Here is a 25,856-nt window from a genome sequence, read left to right as displayed (position 1 = left end):
ATTTGAAATGTTGGATTTGTAATGTGAATTTGTGTTCATGGATATAAAGGGCATAGACGAAAAAGATGAAAAGCTCCTCATCACATACAAGCGAGCACGTCATTGAAAATAATGATAAAATGCAGCTCGTTTAGTGAGTCAGATTCAGTAATTGCTCTCACAGCGTTCTGTCAGTGAAGGATTCACTTCAAACTTCACTTTAAACAAAGGTGTTTAAAAACTCAGAATTCTGAAATGTGACAAATAAAGTCAGAATTGTGAGATATAAACTAGCAATCCTGAGGAAAAAAATTATATATATATTACATATATATATATACTGTATATGTATATATAGCCATTTTTTTTCTTAGGATTGCAAGTTTATATCTCACAATTCTGACTTTATTTGTCACATTTCAGAATTCGTTTTTAAACACCTGACCTGATATACATGCAGAATTCTGTGAAAAAGTCACAATTGTGAGTTATAAAGTCTGAATTTCAAGATAGAAACTCGCAATTGTGAGACATAAAGTCAGAATTACCTTTTAAATGTTTTATTCTGTGGCAGAAACAAGCTTTCGGAGAAGATAAAAGGATAACTGTGACATCGGGTTGCATGCAACCTGCATACAACTAAATAGAAAGACATGTTTTAGCAATATTTATTGATGTGGTGAATTATTATTTCTTTTGAAATGGCACTGTAAATCCAGCAGTGCACTAATCTGTGTGTGTCAATGTAGGACTATATGTGTGTGTTGTTCGGCTTGACAAATCAACAGTAGACGATCACCCAGTACAGTCCTATCTTTTGGGTTAAGTCCCACTCTCTGCTCTGGTGTGGTGTTTGATTTTTGCAGTTGTCTGTAACTGTTTGTGTACGTGTCAGTGCGAATATGTGCTGTTCTGGAATTTGTCACGTCTTTTTAATAGAATGACTGTTTGGTGTGAATATGAAGAGTCAGAGGGTGTGTGTGTGTGAGAATGAGACTTTGGTTGTCAAGGCATTTGCTCCTCTGCTGATGTTAAAGTGAGTGTGTTTGTTTTGTAATGCCTCATAAGTTTGTGTAAGTCCAATGTACACAGTCTGTACGGTAATCCCCCAGTCTCGCTGTACAAAGTCTATGCAGCATTTTTACCCTTACAAACGTGGACCAGGAAACAATTCTCTCTAAAAAAAGGTTAATATTTAAAAGACCTACATTATCAGTGTTTATTTGCAAAGTCCACAACAACAAAACATGCAGGGCATGCACAAATATGACTATTAGTCAATATAAAAAGATTGTAGACAATTAATTGAATTGGCATCCTCATGATCTTGAAATCTTTGAACTAAGAGTTTTTTTGCTAAAAGGCATAGTTCACCAAATTTCGTGAAATATCAATTTAAATGCTTGAAAAGTTGATAAATATATCGTTGTGCGTAGTTGGACAAATATACATTTTCCCTATGCGTTGATGTTCATGTTTTTTTTTCTTCCGCTCTTGAATTCTATGGCGGCCCACAGAAACATTTGGTGGCAAGTTTTTTTAAATTTGGAAACACAGATAGAGGACAGTCTGAACATCAAACATTGCAATTTCAGAGTCCCTAACTCCACCCCTCTAGCGCCACCGATTGAAATGTTTCCGCCATTTTGAAATCAAATCATCTTCAGTCCAGGCCCATAACATAACATAACATAACATAACATAACATAACATAACATAACATAACATAACATAACATAACATAACATAACATAACATAACATGGAATTCAAGTTGATTAGTCAAACTATTCTCGGAAACACATTCATTAATTCTACGAAAAACACGGTAAAGCGTATATGAGGCTATATCTCCTCCTAGAGCATTGGTCCAATTTCCACCAAATTCGACTTGGATCATCTTCAGACTATCCTGGCAAAAAGTTATGGATTTCATGTTGTTGTTGTTTTCCGCATCAACAAATGTGATGGCAAACTGCATATAAGGATGTATCTCTGCAAGGCTTTAGCATATTGAGACCAATCTTGGTGTGTGCGATGGTTTGCTTATCATTTTGCGTCTGATGTTTTGCCTCTTGGCTCATTAATTGCTGTTTGCAGCTATATTTTTATTTAATTTTTGTATGACCACAAGTGTTCAGAATACACGTAATCAAAACTGTTTTATGCACCTCATAAAGTTCAGTCAATGTCCAGAATGTGCAGGAAGCTCAAATAAAAGACTTGTTTAAAAATGGTTGGTCCTAATTTTGAAAACTCTAATTTTGAAATAGTCATAATAATAAAGACTAAGTGTGTTCAACTTTTGAGTAGTGTCTATTATGTAAAATATGACTATTATACAAAAGAGCAGTGATGCATCCCAGCTAAAGTATTGGATGTTACATAACAGAACTATATTTTCTAAACAGTCTAGACTTCTCGGTCTAGCAATAGCGTGAAGTTGTCAGTGTACCATATGTTTTGCTGATTTGTTCAAACAATGCATAGCACACTTGCTTTTTGAACTCATAATTACAGGTTTCACTCAAATTGCAATGCCTGCTGGGAAAACAACCCCATTCGCTCACTGTTGATTGCTGCTCCAGATCTGGTGACACTTTTGGAAACTGGGTTTAAAGCAAATTATTAACCAATGTACAGTGCAATCATAAAATAACTTTAGTGTCATGTAATGGTGCGGCAAATTGACCCGATATAGGCTGTCCTTGTTTTTTTTATCTGTATTGTAAGAGTTCTTCTTTGAGCTGACCTCTGTTTGAACTATCAGCAGTTGCAAACGGGAGGCCGGTTAGTCAGTCATGTGCGGTTTGAACCTCAGATGACATTCAAGAAATAGAGACGTTCTCTTAAAGACTAAATGTAGGAACTAGGTCATGCTGAGGTGTGTATGACACGAAATGAATGAAAATATGAATGAAACCTCAAATCTTGTGGCTTGTTGAGAGGTGTTTCATTCATCTCAAAAGCTCAAAAGATGCAGGACATTGAGTTACATGCTGATGTTTAATACTTAGTGTTAGAGGTTTGTTCAAATCCTGAATGTTCACCAGTCATATAAAGGGCCAGAACACACTGTAAAGCAGCACAGTGGATTTTATTGAGGTTAAAGTGTAACATTCCTTGACAAAGTCTGTCAAGTGCTCAACTGAGTTACATTGGTGCATGGATCAATATTTATCGAAGGAGTCTGACAAACATGCTTTGCGATCATTCTAGTTAGCTCACGATCCAAGCACACTAAACTGCATGTGACCGTGTGCCACTCGTGTACCGAGTGAGCAGGACGGCGCTTGGTCAAGAGAGCAGGGAAGGAGGTAATGAAGCATTTTGGATGCATCCTTTGTTCGCGAGACTTCAGAATTTGCAGAGGAGACAAATTCAGGGGGAAACTGAGCAGACTTTCTCGGCAGTCACGTCACACGCACACACACGCAAACACACACACGCACACACACACACACACACACACACACACACACACACACACACACACACACACACACACACACACACACACACACACACACACACACACACACACACACACACACACACACACACACACACACACACACACACACACACACACACACACACAGTTACTGAAAGTTCCATTCGAGGCCCCTGTTACACATTCCTGTGCCCACAAAGTTTCAGGCAGAACAGCCAGCATTCACAATGGGCCCTCTGTGTGTATATATGAGTGTGTATGTGTGTGTGTGTGTGTGTGTGTGTGTGTGTGTGTGTGTGTTTGATTTGTCTGTGTGTGTATTTGTGTGGTAACAAGGGAATGACCAGTATGTTGTTATGCCTGTAATGAAGTACTTTCTTGGCAGTGAGATTCATCAACTCAATAGTTTTTAGCCAAACAATTGGATTTACTTGTCTCTGATACCATATAAAGGGTACTTCTGTTTTCCTTCTTATAAACACAGTTTTATACGGTCTTACAGTGCCTGTCTCTGGGACGGTCATGCAAGATGAATTTTGTTCAATTCAATTTTGTTCTATTCCACTCAAATGTGTCCAAGCTCTATGATGTCTGTTCATTAACCGAAGCCACTCCCACTCTCTCCATCAGGCCCCTCCTCCTCTCCTAAACCAGCGGTGGATCCCGACTCCTACAGGCTCAGCCCATCTGCAGCGAATCGACTCTCACCCTCTCCCAAAATGCAAAAGTTAGTGCACACAAATACATATCTGTCTGTCTGTCTGTCTGTCTGTCTGTCTATCTGTCTGTCTATCTGTCTGTCTGTCTGTCTGTCTGTCTGTCTGTCTGTCTGTCTGTCTGTCTGTCTGTCTGTCTGTCTGTCTGTCTGTCTGTCTGTCTGTCTTCTATCTGTCTGTATCTATCTATCTATCTATCTATCTATCTATCTATCTATCTATCTATCTATCTATCTATCTATCTATCTATCTATCTATCTATCTATCTATCTATCTATCTATCTATCTGTCTGTCTACAGGCTCTATGATTGTATTGTGGAGTTTGTGTGTGAGTTATTGTGTGGTGTGATCTATGATTCAACTCTATATCTCATCATTTACAAAGGATGAGAGAATGTTTGTCTGTGTGTGTGTGTGTGTGGGTGGGAGAGTTTAGAGCTGAGTGTGTGTGTGGGTGACTTTGTGTTTGGGCTTGGCCGTGTTTCTGTTTGTGTTCATCAACAACATGAGCGTTCACTTATGTGCGTATGTGTTTGCAGAGGACACCGTATCTGTGAGCGACAATTCAGTCTTACAAGAAGCCAATGCATTTCTGCAAATATCTCTTTATTTAAATATTTACAATATTTCTGTATCTTTATCAGTCCACCTTTTCGCTCTGGAATCTCGTTGCCGAGCAACGGGAGTGCTGTGCTGGGAGGAGCTCGCTCTCGCTCTCCGTTGGCGATGCCGGGAGATTGGTCGCGTAGACAAGAAATGGAAGAGCTGAGTGAACGGACGACAAGCGCCTGCACTATGCAGGACAAAGACATACACACCACTGCCGACCCTGACAACATCACACTCCGGTAAGACACAGCAATCGGGACACTTTAAAGTAGAACTTGCTTTTGTACTTCTTTTTACCAATCTTTTGTTGTGTTTAACTTGAATAACTTGAAAGTCTGTGTGCAAATGTTTATGTATAAACAGTACATGCATTTATGTTTATATATATATATATATATGTGTGTTAGGAAATATACTTCATTTAATAATATTTTTGCATTTGCTGTAAATAGTCCTGCTATATAACAACGTGTAAAATGAAAAAAAATGTTATGTATATAAAACTGTATAAACAATAATTAAGCAATACTTGTAAATGAAAAACAGGATGTCACATTGTAAAACACTGCTGTCACTGCTTGAAATGTCATTTCATCTACCCATGCATGAATATGTATGCGCATACAGTATATGTATAGTTGCATATTAGTTTACATTAGCTTGTATAGTATGTCAGGTTTGAACACTTGCATACGTGTGCTGTACGACTCAAATAGGGCTCACTCGACTCTACTGATGGATTTGACTTATTAAGGTCTGTCAGGGTTAAAATGTAATAAAGTGAAAAATATTCCCCTCATATAGAAACAAAAGTAGGACTTATTACAGCTTTAGGGTGTGTTTTGAGAGCGGGCTGACATGGTCTCGTTTTGGTACACACACACACACACACACACACACACACACACACACACACACACACACACACACACACACACACACACACACACACACACACACACACACACACGCACACACACACACACACACGCACACACACACACACACACGCACACACACACACACACACACTCCTCTTATCTCTTCTAGTCACTGATTATTAAAGGTTTTGTCTTTTTCAGGCTGGTGAGGAATGGTGACAGTCCGCTGAAGATGGCAGTAGAGAATTCCTGCCGCAATCTCAACATTGTGAAGAGTGTCGGTGAGTGAAAAGAAAACACATACACACACACACACATGCAGGAAGAGAGGGGGGCCGGTTTGCTGTAACAATGCATGCTATAATTTATTTGGCTCAAGTTGAACTGTGTAGGCAACTTTATTTTGCTGTTGAATTTACAGCATGTATGTGCTGGATGTGTACGAGACGTGTGTGTGTGTGTGTGTGTGTGTGTGTGTGTGTTAGTGTGTGTGTGTGTGTAGGATGAAGGCAGGTGGAGTGTGTGGGTGATGTCTTTTTAAATATATGCTGGAATAACTGCAAGAGAGAGTTATCCGCTTTCTTCGCCAACGCAGCATCATTTTATGTCATCTCTATTTCCCTCTGTCTATTTCTCTCTCTTATATCTGCATCCAGTTCTCTCTCTTCTTCACTGATTTTATTTTTCTGTGTCTCCTTATTTTATTCTCTTCTCGTCTCATCTCTTTGCTCATTTCCTCTCATTTAGTCTCATTTATCTACTATCCTCTCTGTCACGTCGCATCTCTTCTTTTCTCTTCTCTTCTGTTCTTCTTTCTACCTGTCTTTACTCATATATTCTCATTTCTCACATCTTGTTGTCTATTATCACTTTCTTGTATGTATTTAAAAAAATGCCAGAAATCTATCAGAAGATATCAGGAATATATGTTCATATTTAGTAATTTATATATTTCAAATCAGAATGTATGTCTAAATATATATTTTAAATATCTATTGTATGTTAATATACAAAAACAAGCAGAAATATCAGGAATATATATTCATAACGTCTGTACAAAAATATATATTTTGACTATTTAGTAATTGTAAATTTTAAATAAAAATGTATGTTCCAAAATATATTTTAAAAATAAATTTGATGTAAATATATATACCGGTATATACTACTATCAGAAAAAGTCTGAAGACATTCATATGTAGTTATTTATATATTTCAAATAAAAATGTAAGGCTAATATATTTAAAAAATACATTGTATGTAAATATACAAAATATCAGGAATATATATTCATAAAATATGTCTATTTTGGAATATTTTGAGTAATTTATATATTTTAAATCAGAATGTTTGCCAAACATATATTGTAAAAAAAACAAACATTTTATGTAAATATATCTGGAGAAAGCTGGAATATATTCATAATACATGTTAATAATTAAATTTCAGCAACACATTTATCATTTATATAGTTATTCTATCGTTATTTAAGATTATTCTACATTTCTCATATGCTCTCTCTTCTCACCTGTTCCCGTCATTTTTTTCTCTTCAAGTCTATTATCATCTCTTCTTCTCTTCTCTTCTCTTCTCTTCTCTTCTCTTCTCTTCTCTTCTCTTCTCTTCTCTTCTCTTCTCTTCTCTTCTCTTCTCTTCTCTTGCTCTCTGTTATGTAAGTGACTGTGCTGAACACCCACCTGAAGGTCTTGTGACTGCAGGACATTATGCAACCTTTTGAGAAGCACACACACACACACACACACACACACACACACACACACACACACACACACACACACACACACACACACACACACACACACACACACACACACACACAAACACACACTGCAATGTCTAGTTCCTACCCTACCCATCACAACTAAGTCCCCGACCTGAACCCTTACCCTAAACCTACCATTAACCTAATTATAACCTTATCCTTAAAACCAGGTCCTGTCCTGTCATGTAAAATGACACTACATTATATATATATATATATATATATATATATATATGTGTGTACAGTATATATATAAAACAAGCTTCCGTGGCTTTGACTTGACTTAAAGTGACTTTGGTTGAGATCACATGACCAGCTGTGCTATGCAAGTTAATAAACAAATGTTTCGCACAAAATGACACTGAACTCTTTTACGTCGAGTAAGAGGCTCATGCTGCCTTATTGGTTGATTAGAAAGGTAAATGAGAAATATGCATTTACTATAGTGCACTTTTATCTGTGATGCAATGTCTCATCAGATAAAATCAAACAACGTGTGAAAATATTGTCCTTCTGAATCACCATTCTGTGCTTTTATGTGTGTTTGTGTCCAGACGTTTTGTATCAAGAGTACCGCGACACCTCTAAGCAGCAGGAGATCGAGCAGCGTCGGCAGAGAGATGGGCTTCCGACCGCAGGGTCAGGGGTCACGGCTGCGCCTGCGTTGCAGCTGCAGTTGAGGAACAGCACGCATTCACTGAGCCTCTGGCAAAACCTGGACGTTGTGAAGGAAAGTGGACACCTGAAGACACTGGAGCCAAAGGAGATTATACTGCAGGAGGTGGGACACATGCTTTGAAGCGACCGGTGTATAAAAATACAACATAAACTACCGTTCAAAAGTCTTTTGCTCGACATTTATTTGAACAAAAATGGTGGCAGGTGGAGCTGGGGGAGGTGGAGGGGTTCAGAGGAAGTGTGATAGCACATTGCAGTACTAGTTTACAGCGAACACTGAATCAGACTATTTAAATGTTGAACTGACAGCAAAAACACTCAAATACACATCAAATGAATGTCTCTGTCTCTCTCCGTAGGCCATGTTTGAACTGGTGACCTCTGAGGCGTCGTACTACAAAAGTCTGGAGCTGCTGGAAACCCACTTTCTGCGCAACCCTCTGCTTGTCAACACCTTGAGTCAGTCTGACATGCACTTCCTGTTCTCAAACATTGAGGACATCATGAAGGCAAGCGAGAGGTGTGTGTTTGTGAGGGAATGTATGCGGTTGGTGTTCAATTTCATACGCTTGTGATTTCCCATTGTCAGTCTTGTCATATTTAATGCTTCTATTTTATGAAGGAGGCAACAGGACAACAGTGACACAGTGGCTTTTTCTCATCAGTTACAAATGGCTGCATCAGTTAAATTTTAGCAAATAATTATGTATTTCATTTTAAAATGTGCAAAAAGCTGCCAAAATATATCAGGGGAGATCAAGAATATATAATCATAACAATATTTTATCATAATTATGATTATTATTATTATATTTATTAGTATCAAAACATATATTTTTGTAAACATACAAAAACAGCCCAATACGTATATATATAATATATTTAGTAGTTTATTATATATAGTAATTTATATATATATGTCAAAATATTTGTCCAAAATATTTTTTTAAATAAAATGTTCTATACATTTTATATACATGTACAAACACAGCAAGAATATCATATATATATTAAAATATGAATAGTTTATTAATTATATTATTTTAATTTATATTTTAAATCAAATATATATCCAAAATATGTTTTAATAATACATTTTCTATATATGGTATATTTCTATATATTATATATTATATGTATTATTTGTTTATTAATTTATATATGAATAGTTTATTAATTTATTTAAAATCAAAATACAAAATATATTTTAAAATAAAAACATTTTCTATATATTTTATATAAATATAAAAAAAAAAAACCTGCAAAAGAATATGTCAGGAAAATCTATAAAATATATTAATAGTATTTGCTAAAATTTGTCTATTTTGAATATATTCAGTAATTTATATATTATTTGTTTATTAATTAATTTATAGTTTAAGTTATATATCCAAAATATGTTTTAAAAATAAATTTTATCGAAAATAGTTGTTTTTTCTATGTGTAGTCACATAATATGACATCTGCCTTTTTTAATCCAATAAGTATCTTTCTAATGTGTTGAAGTAGTGGATGTTTCAAACTTGTTTTGCCTCACGTAATGGCCAATGTTAATTTCATTTCCATTGAAGTACAGTATATAAATTTGCTTCAATCATATTTCAGAAGTGAAACTTCCTCTCATTCACCCTGATACCCATTATTGCCCACAGGCTAAAATTAAAGTGCTGGTGTGATTTGATACAGTCAGTCAGTCAGTCAGCTTTATAGCATGCAAATCCACCCACTAATGCGATGATTCATGCGCATGATTCAGGAGCAACTCTGCCCTTCCAAACCTGCTCTCGTACAGTGTGAAACATTGGATTGCAAGATTGATTTGAGTTTCTTTCTTATGTAAGATGTGTTTGTTAGTGCACAGCTAAGCCAAAGCTATTGAGCCCAAGTTAAAGTTTCTTGAAAGAGAAATGTTTACTTTCTGAAGTAGTATATACCATTTCCAGTGGACTTTCAAAGTACACATACAAGCAAGCATTTTCAGTTAAGATTGTTTGAGATTGTGACAGTTCTCTGTTGACTCTTTAATTTTAAGAAAAGTAATGTGAGACTGAAGTCGCCACAACAGTTTTGAAATGTACAGTATGTACTTTCCCCATTGCAACTGAAGTAGGCTACCTTGCGAACACAAAATGGGACCATGATGTTGCTGTCTCACGATGATGACCTCATGCTTTCCTCAGGTTCCTCATGGATCTGGAGCACAGGATCGAAGAGTCCATCCTGATCTCAGACGTGTGCGACATTGTTTGTTATCACGCTGTTAACCACTTCCAAGTCTTCATCAGCTACGTCATCAACCAGGCGTACCAGGAGAAGAACTACCGGCGGATACTGTAAGGACATTTCTTATTTGTGAATATGAAAAATGGGAAAGATTTAGTGTCATTTAGGCATTTGTTTAAGGGCAAATATATCAGGGTGCCTATTTCACTGATATCTGTCAGGTTGGAGGCACATTTTTGGCTTGCTTGCTATTCTAAAAAAATCATTGGTTACACTTTATTTTGATAGTCCGCTTTGCAGCTTCGTCAACTTAGGCCTTGTTTACACCTGGTATTAAGGTGCATTTCGGATCACAAGTGGACAACGCTAAATAATACAGGTGTAAACGGGCCATGGGGTCTAAAATGTTTTGAGCTTGTCCACTTTCAACGACCTCCAGAAGTAGTAGAAACGCTTTCGTAGTGTAGACGCTCATGTGGTCAAATGTGTTCAAACAGCCACAAAAGACCGTCTACTCTCCGCCTACTGACCTAATGCGTAAACATTACGAGAAGCCAGACGGGATTTAAACATTGGCCCTGGATTGGTTTGAAGATGAAAAACGTACCAAGCACAATGTTCCCTCACCATTACTGATTTCTAACACGCACTCACAACGTCTTTTTATTGGTTATCAGAGCAGAAACAAAAGTTGCTGCTCTTCATGTGTTTTTCCATCGTTTCTGATTGTCAATTTAGTGAGATTATTTCCTCCATTAGATCGAAAGATCTGAAAAAGCCTATAGATTTACCCGTCCATAGACCCTCCCCTTGAAGAAATCAGGACAGAAGTGGATGAAACTGGACAAAAGAGACGGATTTAAACACCAGGTGTAAACGGGAAGGTGTCTCCCTCGTCTACTTGTGATCAGATCGACCAAAACACATCTTAATAAATCTCATTAGAGTATTAGTAGACTGATAGGGTTAGGGTTAGTAGAATATGTAAACATGTTCTTGCAAAGTTACTTAAAGCTCCAGTCCGTAACAATTATCCAAAATAATTTTTGAGCAAGTACATAACCAGCCAGTGTTCAAAACTATCTGCTTGCCTTAGCTCGATTCAAAACGGTAAGCTTGTAATAATGTTTTTAATTCCAGTGGCACTGGTGGATTTCAGCGGGAAATTTGTGCATGTCTGTGCGTCATTAAAGAAGGAGTCTCGGCTAGTAGGCTATATTGTGTGTGAGGATGATGGAGGTGGAGATTTATAGCCCTTTCTCACAGCACTTGATATAATTAAACTTATCAATTTAATGGCGGATCCAGAAAGGTTCAAAGGACAATCACCAGTGACGAGATTCACCCGTTGTAAAATGCAAAATACTTCGGAGTGGCTACAGAAAAAAGAGACTGCAACCGGCCCATGAGAAAACAAGGATAAATATCGAAAGGGCATTAAATGTAGTCACGCAATGCGGATGTTGTTAACATTAACAGTTTGAGAACAAAGTATAATTTGCACGGTTTGACGTGATATGATACGCGATCGCTAGATTTAATCAGTGTGATTTACTGCAATGCTTTTTTCTCCTTAGTTAGTCAGAACAAAAGTGGATGTTAGTTACTTGTTTAGATTACATTTTCCGGTGAAAATTCTTGTTGATCATACTTCCAAAAAGTATAATCTGTGATTGCGAATGCCAGTATCCACACCGGCGCGGTGACCGACTGCCACAGAATCTCCTCAAAACATTGGATTCATCCGCCCTGTGCCGTGCCGAGGCACAACTCACGTGAAGTTGATCATTCCGTGAATAACTGCAATTGCAGATTTCGAACAGAGATGGCGACAAAGAGGAAAAACTGCGGACTGCAGCTTTAAAGTAGACTATTGAAATAAAGTGTTACCCAATCATCTTATAGATACAAAATATATACTATAAAAGTATGTGAATGCATCTATAACTGGTCAATTTTGATATCTTGGGCTATTTTGCATGTCTTTCAGACTAGTGGATAGAAAACATTCAGTTCACAACTTTTTACTTTTTATTTGCATCTGTAGATTTCATATATTTAATAAAGGCAGTAGCACTTTTCAGTTTTATTCCTATCTACTGTATATTCTGAAGGTTTTTACCGAGGGCTTTGTTTATATTTAATTTGCCTGATTTATTTAGTCGTCATGAAAGAGAAGATGGTCTTTTTCTTTCCTATTGTGATGGGAAAAAAGCGGCTTCTTGAACAAGAAAACATGTAGGGCTGGACTTTTTGTCTTTCGAGAGTATGCGTCTGATTTTGTCATCCGGGAATTGATTGGATGGTTGTGGATTGCTATTGGTCGATCTCCTGCGAGTCACAGTTTGTCCCGACCTCATGCCAGAAAACAACAGATATCCAAAATCCCCTCTGTAAAAACCTTTAACTCGAATATGTCAGAAGAATGAAACAATAACTTTGAACCTGACTTTATCCAAAGTTCAGACTGCTGTTCTGAAACCTATGCAAATTAGCGCATATTTAATTAGATAACGCCTAATTTGCATATCCGGACACTTGTAATACAAAACGATTGTTATTGTTCTGTGATTAGTGAATTGGGTAATGTATGAAGGTAACTTAAAATGTTTACCCTGGTCACCTGTGGTGTTTTGCCTTAACAAGAGTTCATTGGTTGAACAGATTCACTAGAGAGACAATGCTGATCAACCAGCTAAATTTGACTGATAAACATCCACTAACTAAACCAACATGCAGATTCATTCTGGTCTGAAATGTTTTCTTTGTGCGTATTAAGCTTTAGAATGTAAGATTGTTTCCTTGTTTTATGGCGTGACCGAAACATGTGATGTAGTATGTGATGTCTCTAGGAATTAAACGTGACACAGGGACTTGACTTGTGTGGAGGGTGTGGCTCATTCAATGTGTCTCCTGTGTGTCTTTACTTCGCTCAGTGAAATTTCATGACACTGTACTGTACATTTATTACAGTGATAGTTCGCCCCAGAAAAGAAAGAATTGCGATCATTTACTCACCTCCATGTCGTCCCAAACCGTATTAGTCTACTGGTTTTCTTCTGTGGTAGAAGAAAGTGTTTTTTGATATCATTAATATACATAATATACATTCTCTGATAGCTTTGTGTGAGTTTATTGATTGCGCATGTGTAAATGGGAGGGACAGTTGTGTGCATTTGTTGTGTAAATCATCACGCCGTCTACCTGGATCCTCGCCTGAGGCTTCAGTTCTCGCTGTCTTGTGATGTATTGTGTGAGGGTTTGTGTTGCTGCTTTCATTTGTGTGCGTTTGTAAGCCATGTAAAGCTCATGGGACTTTCTGCCCACAAGCCCGGGGAGTTTTAGTTCTTTCCATTCTTGTTAAGATTAGGGTTAAATCCAGCCTGTGTGTGTGTGTGTGTGTGTGTGTGTGTGTGTGTGTGTGTTACGGTCAAAACAACAGCTAGGTTGTGCATCAGAAACAAGCATGTTTTGTTCACACAGGTTCATAAAGCCTAACCTCATACACCGTCTTCCTGCTTTGACCTAGTTCAGTTCATTTCAAATAGTTCATTGTGTTGCCCTAGAGGCAATATCATACTGAATACTATCTTTAAGCAATATAATGCAAAATTAAGAATAATTCGTTTAATGGAAATGCTGCTATAAACTCAATTTTCTCAAAAATCTCAAGCATAACCAATCTGCATTGCTAAACTGTATTTATATGCAGCTTGATTTATTGGCCACCTGCTGGACAACAGGCTAAACTGCACATAATTGTCAAAACTCTATAGGTGAAATATTAAATATATTTGTAATATCATACTAACATGCTGCTATCTCTGCATTGTGCTATCCAAAGTTTCGGTATAATAGTAATGTATCCCACAATGCAATGTGTGCCATACCTGACCCTCCATTTGAACTGTGCTAAAAGAAATAAAATTGAAATGAGTCACAAATGAGAGGGTTTTGTTTATGCAAATTATCTTGGTGATATAAAGAGCATATACTGTAGTTTGCATCAATAAGTTGCTGATCTTATTACTGTAAATCAGAACCATTTCTGTTTCCTTAGCTGTTTCACTTTTGGTTGTGGACTGTGAAAGCGGTTTAATACTCTTCGTTCTATATGTCAAGTTCTATGATTATGACAAACCGCGAAATGCAAGCAGCTTCATCTGACCGCAGTTCAACAGAAATATGTTGTGTCTAAATGAGTCTGGCCGTTTATAATAGCACACCTCTCCACAACAAGCCACATGATCTGATGCCTTATGTTACAGTTATGAAAGTAGCGATGCATCAAGTTGTTAAAGCTTTAGTGGTTTGTTCAAATCAAGCAAGTAACATTACATTTTCTTAAAAGTATTTCAGCAGTAAAGAATGTGTGATTAGAATCAGAGTGGTGTCCGATTCAGGAATCTTTTGAATTGGTTCTTTTGAATGAATTGGGGAAGAATGACTCTGTTGAATCGTTTCTTTTGAATGACTCTTGACTCTTGAATGTTCTTTTGATATACACTCTTAAAAATAAAGGCTCTTTATTGGCATCGATGGTTCCATGAAGAACCTTTAACATCCGTGGAACCTTTCCGTTGCACAAAACGTTCTTTATAGTGAATAAAAAAAAGTTATTTTAAGAACTGTTCACTTTGCTTTCCTTTACTTTGGGGAACCAAAATGGTTCTATATGGCATCGCTGTGAAAACACTCTTTTGGAATTGTTATTTTTTGTAACTTCACCTCCCTCAAATGCATACTTTCTTAAATATTATTTTATGTTGTGTTTTGGCAGTATGCGGTGAGGTAATGTAACATTATTACCTTATTATTACCGTATCCCTTATTTTTTTAACAAATCTCAACAACAAAGCATAGCTTTTTTATTGAGTAGTTTCTATTTTAGCGTTGCTGTTTTTTGAGTAGCTTGCCTCGGTTTCGCAGTCACACCAACTCTTCATGTCGGCTATATTTGCGTGACGTCAACACAATTGTACACAAATGTCAGGAGTGTGTCTGTATCTTTCAGACAAGAAAACGCTCTTTTCCGAGAGAAAATATCCATCCTGGAGAATCAGCCGAAAGTGAAGGGCCTCTCGTTCACCTCCTTCCTCATCCTCCCCTTCCAGCGAATCACGCGGCTCAAGCTACTTGTTCAGGTAAGCGTCAGCCAATCATACATCTCGAATATCTTGCGTAGGAATGAATAACCCAATCAAATGCCTCAGAATTGGCTCAGTCTGTCTAAGAAATCTGGCACTTTTAACAAATTTTAAACTCCATGAATATTATAAATTACTATGAATGAATATTGATAGTTCATTTGTACATTGTTTATGAAAACACTGCATTGCTTTTGTATGCAGTTATTGAGTAGCGTGTTGGTAAATGTGGTCTATACTATATCAAAACTGCTTCTTTGTGTTCCAGAATATTCTGAAGAAGGTGGAGGAAAATTCTGACAGAGAAAAGACGGCCATATTAGCACATCAAGAGTTGGAAAGGGTAAGTGTGTTTTGATTCCAGGGTGTGGTAATGAGTCTTGTCATTATGTTTCATTGTGAGGACTTTCACCTGTCAAGCACACCTTGCCCTGTTGTCAGCGTTACCATGGTTACCGTGCCACACCTCTCTAGCTGCCGAAACTCCCTCAACGTGACTTTAACAGCTGTAATTGCTTTTCTTTAAATATTTTAAAGCGATTATTGCTGGGATCATGTCATGTTGGAATTAAACTGATAGTCTAGTTCACAAACTCAAATTATTTATTTTATGGCAACAATCATAATGCCCAAATGTATCAATGTGGGGCTTTGTTGTGGTAGTTGAGAGGAAATACATCATCGCTACATTAATTCACAACAATATGCTTTTGCTAAATATTTCACAACAAAAAGTGCACCAATGACCACTTGATATGATAAAATGGCATACAATAAATAGAAATACAACACGTGCAAAGGTATCTGACTACCTTGAACTGTTAAGGCTGCTGTCATTTTTGGTGTGGTTGGTTTGTCGTCAAATATTTTCCCTAATCATATGGTTCAGATATGAACCAAGACTCTCGCACAGCTACAGTATTATTCAATAAAAACCTGCTCGATGTCCCAGAGGTGATCTGCAGTTTGCGCATTTATAACGATTTGTTAAATCTTTGTAAACAAGCAGCTTAGGGTGTACTCACACTAGGCACGGTTGCCATGAACCGGGCCCGAGTACGATTGTCCCCCCTCCCCACTCCCCCTCTGGCCTGCACTCACATAGGGTTTCAGCATTCGTGCCGGAGCACGCTTACGTGACGTCATTATGGTGCATAATGAAGAGAAGTGTCACACCATGAAATGTAAACCGAAAAATCCAGCAATGAATTCGGCAGTTTAGGATATCGCACAAGATTTGTCAACACAGAAAACATTTAATCACTGGAGTTTTTTTTTTCTCGACACCATCGTATTAATTGATTTTGATTAATATGCGCGAGGGAGAGAGGGAGCAGACAGCGCTCGGGTGAGTGCGCGCGCGCGGCCGGGGCGCTCTCTCTCTCTCTCGCTCTCTCGCGCCCTGTTAAACCGTGACGTCCTGTTTCGTGCTCCAGCACGGTTAGCGCTCACACTGCATGCGAACCGCGCCCGAGTCCAACTGAACCGTGCTCTGGCCCACCTCTTCCAAGCGGGCCAGGGCCGGCTAATCGAGCCGCGCCCGGGCACGGTTCGGAGCACTCACACTAGTCAAACGAACCGCGCTTTGGTGGTCAAACGCACTCGGGCACGGTTCAAACTGGCTAGTGTGAGTACACCCTTATACTTGAACTCCTAGTCGGGGTGAAACTTGTAAGTGTTATTTAGTCAAACTTGTTCTTGTGTGTGGGAGTTTGTTATTTTAACAGTGATGAGAACATTTCTGAGGAAATAGTAAAACCTGATGAACTGGAGATATTATCACAAATGAAATCAGTTTAAAAATGGGCTAAATAATGGTCAGTTTTCGTTTCGAACAGTACCTGTTGTATTTCAAGGTTAGGGTGAGTATTTGCGTTAGTAGTGTAGAGTACTTACAATTGGCTCATGTTAAAATAGAAGTGAATAGGAAATCCCAACAAATATATAAATAAATGTGTGTGTGTTTGTCGTTCTCAGATTGTGAAGGAGTGCAATGAAGGTGTGAGGAAGATGAGTCGCACTGAGGAGCTGATCAGCATCGAGAAAACACTTGAATTCAAGTCAAAGGTACACAAAAGAAGTCAAATGATTCATTGTAAAGATGTTGTGTCATAACCCTGAACGCACAAGCTCTGTTCACCCAAACATGCCATCAAATTAAATGTTGACTGGATATTGTCTAAGTATCAAAAATACAAAAAAAAGATAATAATAAAATAAACTTTACAGGAGTAGCACCATGCACTAAAATCCAAGTTTCCTGAAGCCAGAAAATATGTTTATAACGATTTTTCAAAGTAAATAAAACAGATTAATGGAGCAGGTTTATAAGGAAATACTATTTCAGTCTAAAATTATTCTTTGTAATTATTTGTGAAATTTACTAGCATTTTTTTAAGTGAATATTGTTTCAAACTAAATGTATTTTTCAGTGTAGTATTTATAATGTTTATAATCGTCTAGTTTTCTTTTCCGCTGTTTTTTTTAGATGCAACTGTTTTCTTTCAACAATTAAATTGAACCCATGTGACTACTATTTACAGTAGCTGTGACCTTCCCCCCGTAAAATAACAGCTGTATGTGATGAACGGACTGAAATTGAAGTCATTATGCACTGAACATCTCTTGTGCGGTAGCTCTAAAGTAGATCTCATTTGCATGTGCTTATTGAAACAACGCATCTCATTCAATTATGAAACATATGAGACCCAATGGCATATGTTAATGTCAAACTTTGTGCAACAAATGTTCACATCTTGAATGACATTTGAGGTCTGGAGTATAACTCTTATTAGAGGTTGACTGACATGGATGTCCATGCTATAAAAAAAACTATCAATGCGAACATCTCATTAACATCTTCAGAGTTTGAAGCAGCATGAAGGTGTGTAAATGACCACATAAATAAAAAAACACATTTATGTAAATTTTAGGGTTAGTGATGTCACTAACAATAGTAGTCCTTACCAGCCGTTTGTTGTAGTCCTTAAAAATCAATTTATTTAAAAGCAAATATCTCCCTTTGCTTTGAACTTTGAGCGTTGTAACTTTGCAGATGTTGTTTATGCTCAAACAGCAACATTACACACTAACTAAAGTTAGAAAAGTGAAATCATACTCAACCACCCCTTTAATAGAGAATTGGACCCTAAACTAAAGTGTGCCCAAAAATTGTGTCCACTATCCCTTTAATTGTTGCAAGAGTCCTTGGTAAGAAGTGTCTACTGATGTATCAGAGCGAAGCTCATCTCCATAAGCCCATAAAGAGCAGTTGTCTTCTTCTCCTGTTTTCAGTCAGTGCCGGTGATTTCTCACTCTCGCTGGCTGCTGAAGAAGGGGGAGGTGCAGCAGATGTCCGGACCCAAGAGCACTAGGACCATGCGCAGCCGCAAGCTCTACCACCCCATTTACCTGTTCCTGTTCAACAACCTGCTGCTCATTACCAAACGCAGCTCCAGGTCTGTGTGACGTCATGAAATAAACAGTTATTTTACACAAAGATGGCATCATTTGAAATATGCAGGGAAAAACTCACAGATATAGCTTGATGTCCATTGATTTGTTGATATGAATTGTCAAAAGATGAAATGGCTCAAAATGGCTAAATATTGTCTGATTAATCGACTTGTTTCTTGGGTATTCTATGTTTGTTTTTGCTCTATTAATGTTCACTGCATGTGTGTGTGTCAGTGGAGAGAAGTACCAGGTCCTGGACTCCTGCAGTCGCTCCATGCTGAGGACTGAAGACCTGGAGGATCAGGGTCAGACGCTGGCCTCGGTGTTTGTGTTGAAACTGCTGGAGAACCAGGAGGACAGGGAAGTCAGCTACATGCTCAAGAGTGAAAGCATGTGAGAACACAGTCCTAAGCCATTATCTCAGAGATTACAGCACATGTTTGCTCTGTGCACTAATGACGCTCTGAATGTTTACAGAAGCGATAAACTGCGCTGGATATACGCTTTGACTCCAAACCGGCGTACGCGATTCCTCTCAACCAGCACTCACCAGCCAGGTACAGCACATATATATATGCCTGAGCACACTATGTGTCTTGGCGCTATGCCATAGGCTCTATTCTAAGGAAACGGATAGCTTGTAGCCTATGCTGTTGGTTTGGATAAAAGTTAAATCTGCTAAATGTTAAAAAAAATCTATGTTTGAACCAAGCAAGATTAATCACATCTCTTCCATGTTTTTGTTCTATTAAGACTTTTCCATTTATGTCTCATCATACTAGTTAGCTCCGCCCACAGCAATGTCATTGGCCCAAAACCTCCTCATAATAGTTTTTTAATACATTTTTTTTTTACCTTATTTAATATAAATAAATAATATAAAATTATAATATTTAGTGTGTGTTTTATTTCAAATATAAAATAAATAATATAATAATATTGTAGATAACATTTAATGATAATATTATAAAACAAATAATATATTAATAATATAATGTATTGTGTTTATTTTATTTATAATTTTCTAAAATAATGTAATTTATAATCTAAAATAAAAAGTATAATAATAATTAATATAATATTATGAACTAAATAATGTAATGATTATAAATCATATTTACTTTATTTATAATATAAAATAATTGAATACTACAATATATTTTTTATTTCTAATATTACAAAATAATATATATATATAGGCTATACATTTTTTTGAGTTAGTGTGTTATTTATAATATTTTATTTATAAAATTATAAAATAATTAATAAAATAATAAATATGATATAAAATATATATTTTTAATTTTTTGACGTTATTTTAATCTGTCGTGACTCATGAGTTGAATTAGTGTGTTATATATAATATTCTTATTTATAAAATAATTAATGTAATAATAAATATGATCTATAATATTTAATTTAAAATATAAAATAAAAAAATATAATAATAATTAATATAATATATTTATTTTGGTTTATAATATAAAATAATTAATATGATATAGTTTTTTATATATATTATAAAATAATGTAATATAATGATAATATTTTTTGTTTTATTTGAATCTGTCTTGACTTGAATTAGTGTGCTTCTTTGTATCCGTGTACAGTATGATTTATTGTTTTTTGCTGGTGCACGTCAGATTCTCCGCAGGTTCAGTGTATCCAGTCGTACTCCTCTCAGGAACCGGATGAGCTCTCTGTAGAAATGGCGGATGTGCTTCACATTCTGGAGTGCACAGATGATGGTAAGAGATCACAAACACATCCACACACACTAGGCGTCCTGAAAAATCTGCCAATGTTTACGTAAAAGTCTGTCAATAAGCCATGCAGCTTCATCGGTCTTTGCTGTTTTTGGCGAGACCAAGTCTGCGTCTGTCAAGTCTGATCATAAGTTGCATAAACTTGTCTCTCACTATATTGCTTCCTGTCGTCTGTTCTTTTTACTAGTTTTGTGGCATGTCCTTCCTGTTTTTCCTTCTCTCTGAGCCTCGATTGCATATTCGTCTCTTTCCCTCAGGCTGGATGTTTGGTGAAAGGTTGCACGACGGAGAGAGAGGATGGTTCCCCACTCGCGTGGTGGAGAGGATCATGAGCGCTGAAATCCGGGCTCAGAACCTGAAAGAGTGTCAGCGTATCCAGCAGGCGCAGGAAGGGGCGCAGGGGTCCCGGGCCGCCTCCAGGGGGCGCCGGCCAGCCAAAAGCCCCCAGTACACTCCCACCTGGACTGACCTGTAGAAATGACATTGCATAACCACCACCATCCGTTCTCCTGATTCCTGACCCGGAAGCGACGTCACCTTGATGTACGGTGGACTGATAGTCATTCTGTGTCCAGTGTTTTATTGAGTACGTGTCCGGCGTCACACTGAGGACTCGACAGGGTCGTGGAACAGATCTTGCACTTTAAGCACTTGTGTTTTCGAATCGCTGCTTCCATACAGTCCTAACGCGTTGTTAGCATGAAGGATTTCAACTTCCGCATTCACACACACGGGTCGGGGGATCACTTTTCTGACGTCGATGCATATGAGCTGAAGGAAAAAAGCAAATGCTACGTCAGGACTTTTGTAAAGTCATAATGCTTCTCTTGGAAAGGAATGTATTAATGTGCATGGTCACACCTTTTACTGACAATACAGGTTTGTGTTTTTAAGCTAACCTCTGAGGACAAAGAGGATGTACTGTATGTACCTCTCATCCACTTGAAGAACGAAAAAAGAAAAAAATAAGAGAGAAAATGAACAAAGTTAATCAACTGCACATATCTGGAGTGTTAAATGCGATTTTTTTTCATGTCCTTAAACGTGAAACATGGAAGTAAAAAATGCAGATGAAGAACACAGAGGCGGTTTTTGCACGTGCTGCATTAAACACACACACACACACAGACACACACACACACACAAAACTATGTTTTTCCTAATCAAACACACTACACACACGAGAGTAATCTTGTTAAACCAGTCTAACACCGTGTCCTAACCAGATGCGACACAGGAACCTTTCAGCAACAAGCCATTTGTTCACACTGAAAGCGAAACTGTTCAGTGTCGTCACGTGACACAGTGATGTTTAATATTAACCAATCACCTTTTTGATACAGACATCACTCAAGTCTCATTATACAGTTAAAAAAAGACGATCACCTGTTTGTTGAACGCACAACTACTGGTAATGTAAAAAATCTAATTATATATATTGCAACGTCGTCCACAATTAGCAAGTCTGTGCGCTACAATAAATTATATATCATTTTATTTTTGAAGACCTTTTTTGAAGACTGTTAGGCTATTGGAATGTAATCTTTTTTGAGATTTCGGGCTTTGGTCCACAAATCAAAGGCTGCGTCCAAAATCGCATGCTTCCCTACTAAAGTAAGTTAGGTGAAAAACAATATGAGACAAAAGACGTAGGCCTATGTCCGAATTCCCAGTACTCATAAAAGAGTAGACAAAAAGTACCCAAATGACCTACTAGCCTACTTCCAGTGAGACTCTGAGTGTGCATATGATGAACACTTTACTATCCCCGGGAGAGGATTTGTGAATGGCAGTGAAGCGACAGTAACTGACGCTGGTAGGTCACATGATAATGACAACACGGCAAATGTACTACGTCCAGATTACATTCATACTGTACTATTTTAGCGGTTGCTAAGTAATTACTTATTCAAAATAAGTACCTACTCAAGTGAGGATGCGATTTTGGACACAGCCTTATGAAAATTATATAAATTTAGCAAATATGAGATGCATTTGTATGACTAGAAATTCGCTGTCTGGAAGTGCTGACAAGATGGCTGCCAATAAGCTGACTTTCCTTAAAGGGATAGTTCACACATAAATGAAAATGTTCTTCCATGTCGTTCCAAACCTACAATATATAAAAAAATAACCACAAAACGAGATTTTAGCCACTGTTTTTTTGCAGCATGACCTTGTTATAGCTAGTAAGGGCAAATACATTAATTTACGCTGTGTAACTGCTTTTGTCAACTTATAACGTCGCATCTGGTTTGGACACAGTTTAACAATCTTTTTCAAGAGAGAATGTAACTTCCACGAGAGATTAATCTTGCTGCTCTGCTGGAGTAGGTGTTTTTATAAGTTGTGTGCATGTTCATATGAAAACATGTGGTAAAGAGATATTGCCAAATAATTGTCCCATTTCATATTGTAAAAAGATAATTTATTGTTAATGAAAATACATCTTGAATGTTGAGACCTTGTCACCCCCGTCTCATCTCATCTAATAAATGACAAACGCCCACTTTGTGTCTTTCTTGGATGTTTTTTTCTCTAGTCAGAGTGTATTTTGTGTGTGTTAAACATCATGATATTTAATGTAGGAAAATATTTTAGATAAGACTTGATTTTATCCATCAGGAATTCTTTGAATGATGAAAAGTGTCTCTGTGTGACAATTATTGTGATGGTTTCCTAAAAAGTTTTAGAGACGGTATATAGTTATATGTTAGAATATTCTGGTAAACAATTACGAAGACCTTTTTTAATGTAATGTGCACAGATGAATCGTTCATAACATATAGCCTAAGGAATGTTATGTTGATTTTAATAGCGGATTACTCATTTATTATAGTCTTAGTAGTTTCACCCCCAACAAGCTGTTTCCTGAAGCTCAGGCTTTGCAGAAAACACCAGCTGCAGAACCAACAACACCACTTCCTCTTTCCCAGCTCTTCACACACATCTTTTACTCTCAAAAACAAGAGCTCAAATATTAAGGAGAATTTAGGATCGAGTGGTCTTGAAATATGAGCATCAGTCTGAGACCCTGTAAAAATATACAGTAGGCCTATTATCCACTTACAGTGTACTGAAATCCCTGGAATTGTATACATTTGTCGAATAAACTGTATAGAAATTAAAATTTTATAGCACTAAAAAAATTCCTCTTATTTTGATCCTGGTGTTTTAATATTCCCACTTTTTTTTTTTGCAAGATGCTTGCAAATAGCCTAAAGATTGAAGTGAAATATACTGTGGATATTAATCTTGATTTAGTAAACTTTTCCAGGTCACATGAGTAAAATCCACTTCGGTAAGTCCAGATAATTAGAGAAGCTTATACAAAACTATTTTAGATGGAGAGATATGATTGATTTCTCATACAGACACAACGCCAGAAACATATTCTGGATGACATTACAATAACTTCTTATACTTCTTATACTTATAATTATACTTCTTAACTTCTTCGTATGATGTAGATATAATCAGGAATTTTGAATATTGTTAGAAGGAGATAAAGTTTTAGAAATGTCTTGGCATGATTTATATTAAAACCAGGGGATGATATTTTATTATACTCTATCTATATAAAATTATCGATTATAAATTAAAAGTTGAAATTACAGAAAAAAAACCCGTTAGAAGCCCAAAATCAACAAAAGTCCCTTTCAATAAATATCTAAAGTCAAAATAAAAACTTCAGTTGAGATGCTCTTCTGACATCTAGCGGTGAGAGAATGGAAATGCAGCTGTGCGTTTTGTGCAATCCGTGAGATATATCCAGCTGCAGACCCGCAGCACCACCAGTTTCAGAACCCCAGCGCCAGAACCCCAGCGCCAGAACCGAAAGTGAGGGAGTTAATGAGACAAGCAATACAAGTCTACAATAACTACAAATTAATTTAATATATATTCCTTCTGGAGATGCCCGAATGTTTTGTTCAAATATTTGACTTGTTGTATCCACATTATAATAGATATAGGATCTACAGATGTACACTACTCTGCATTGTGAAAGCCAGTGTCAAGGTCCAGCACACTTCTGAATGATTGGTGCCAGTTTTCATAATTAATTTAACAATGTGTCACTTTACAATAGTTTGTGGCATTTTCTCTCATGCTAATTTACAATTATTAGAAATACCTGATTGGTAAGTGTCAATTTGTGGTGCACAAACAACATACTCCTGCTTGTAGTACCACTTTAATAAGAACATTTTACTAAAATAGCTAAATAGTTTCTATATTCTTGTATAGTTACAAATGACAGCTTAACGGTCCTATATACAAATATAAATAAATGTGTTATCATAACAACTGTATTTACAATATGTAGGTAAATACATTGTCAAAATTATTATAAAAAAATAACCATAGTAAATATGCATACAACGGACCACGATATAAAAAATATGGTGAAGCCCAATTCTGTACCTTAATGTATCATTATAACATACGTATAAAGTATGACGTTTCGTGTGTAATAAAAGCATACCGTTTCATGTCTAAGCAAATTACGCTCTAAAACGTTAGGTGGCGTTACTCGGTTTAGAACGTAAGCTCCGCCCCTCACTTCCGGTTCTGGCGCTGGTGTTAGAACGTAAGCTCCGCCCCTTTCTTCCGGTTCTGGCGCTGGGGTTCTGAAACTGGTGGTGCTGCGGGTCTGCAGCTGGATACTATAGCAATCCGTGGCTAAACAAATGAATTAATCTATTCAGTCACATTTCAGAGACTTATCTTATATAGAAACTCCCGCCTGATGGAAAAACGTTAGTATTGGCTCAGTTTAAAGATGGAAAATAGTTCATATTTAGTAAAAGCGGTTTCTGTTCGTTCAAATATTGACTGCCGAATTAATGGATCCATCGTTTTGAAGAGAACGCTTTAGCATGTCCTTTTTTGTTGTTTTATTTGTTACCAGTTACATACATAATATCTAACCTGCACTGCGTTTTAAATTAACTATACATAATAGTAAGACGGGTCGCCGGGTGGGTATATAGTCAAATCTTTCCTAGTTTTGGGAGAAATTACCAATATGCTTCATGACGTATGTGGCCGGTTAGCTCAGTTGGTTAGAGCGTGGTGCTAATAACGCCAAGGTCGCGGGTTCGATCCCCGTACTGGCCAAGATTTTGTAATTAATATTGTGTTGTAATACTTGTTATAGACC

The 25,856-nt window shown here is 37.0% G+C and overlaps 1 protein-coding gene across 1 annotated transcript in view; it reads left to right on the top strand.

Annotated features, from left to right (window-relative positions):
- ngef (neuronal guanine nucleotide exchange factor) overlaps positions 1 to 23,194 on the top strand; it is a 26,374-nt gene extending 3,180 nt beyond the window's left edge. The window contains exons 2-15 of the mRNA XM_079608890.1: positions 4,063 to 4,159; positions 4,794 to 4,997; positions 5,841 to 5,920; positions 7,977 to 8,203; positions 8,460 to 8,620; positions 10,281 to 10,433; positions 15,338 to 15,467; positions 15,739 to 15,813; positions 17,448 to 17,537; positions 18,765 to 18,928; positions 19,161 to 19,319; positions 19,404 to 19,483; positions 20,570 to 20,674; positions 20,950 to 23,194. Of these exons, the coding sequence (XP_079465016.1) occupies positions 4,063 to 4,159; positions 4,794 to 4,997; positions 5,841 to 5,920; positions 7,977 to 8,203; positions 8,460 to 8,620; positions 10,281 to 10,433; positions 15,338 to 15,467; positions 15,739 to 15,813; positions 17,448 to 17,537; positions 18,765 to 18,928; positions 19,161 to 19,319; positions 19,404 to 19,483; positions 20,570 to 20,674; positions 20,950 to 21,167 (1,943 nt within the window). The 3' untranslated portion in view covers positions 21,168 to 23,194. The remainder of the gene's footprint in view (positions 1 to 4,062; positions 4,160 to 4,793; positions 4,998 to 5,840; positions 5,921 to 7,976; positions 8,204 to 8,459; positions 8,621 to 10,280; positions 10,434 to 15,337; positions 15,468 to 15,738; positions 15,814 to 17,447; positions 17,538 to 18,764; positions 18,929 to 19,160; positions 19,320 to 19,403; positions 19,484 to 20,569; positions 20,675 to 20,949) is intronic.
- Positions 23,195 to 25,856: the final 2,662 nt, after the last annotated feature.

Source organism: Phoxinus phoxinus (genome assembly GCF_949152265.1).
Source record: "Phoxinus phoxinus genome assembly, chromosome: 4".
Classification (NCBI taxonomy): domain Eukaryota; kingdom Metazoa; phylum Chordata; class Actinopteri; order Cypriniformes; family Leuciscidae; genus Phoxinus; species Phoxinus phoxinus.
This window is presented reverse-complemented; position numbering and strand designations above follow the sequence as displayed.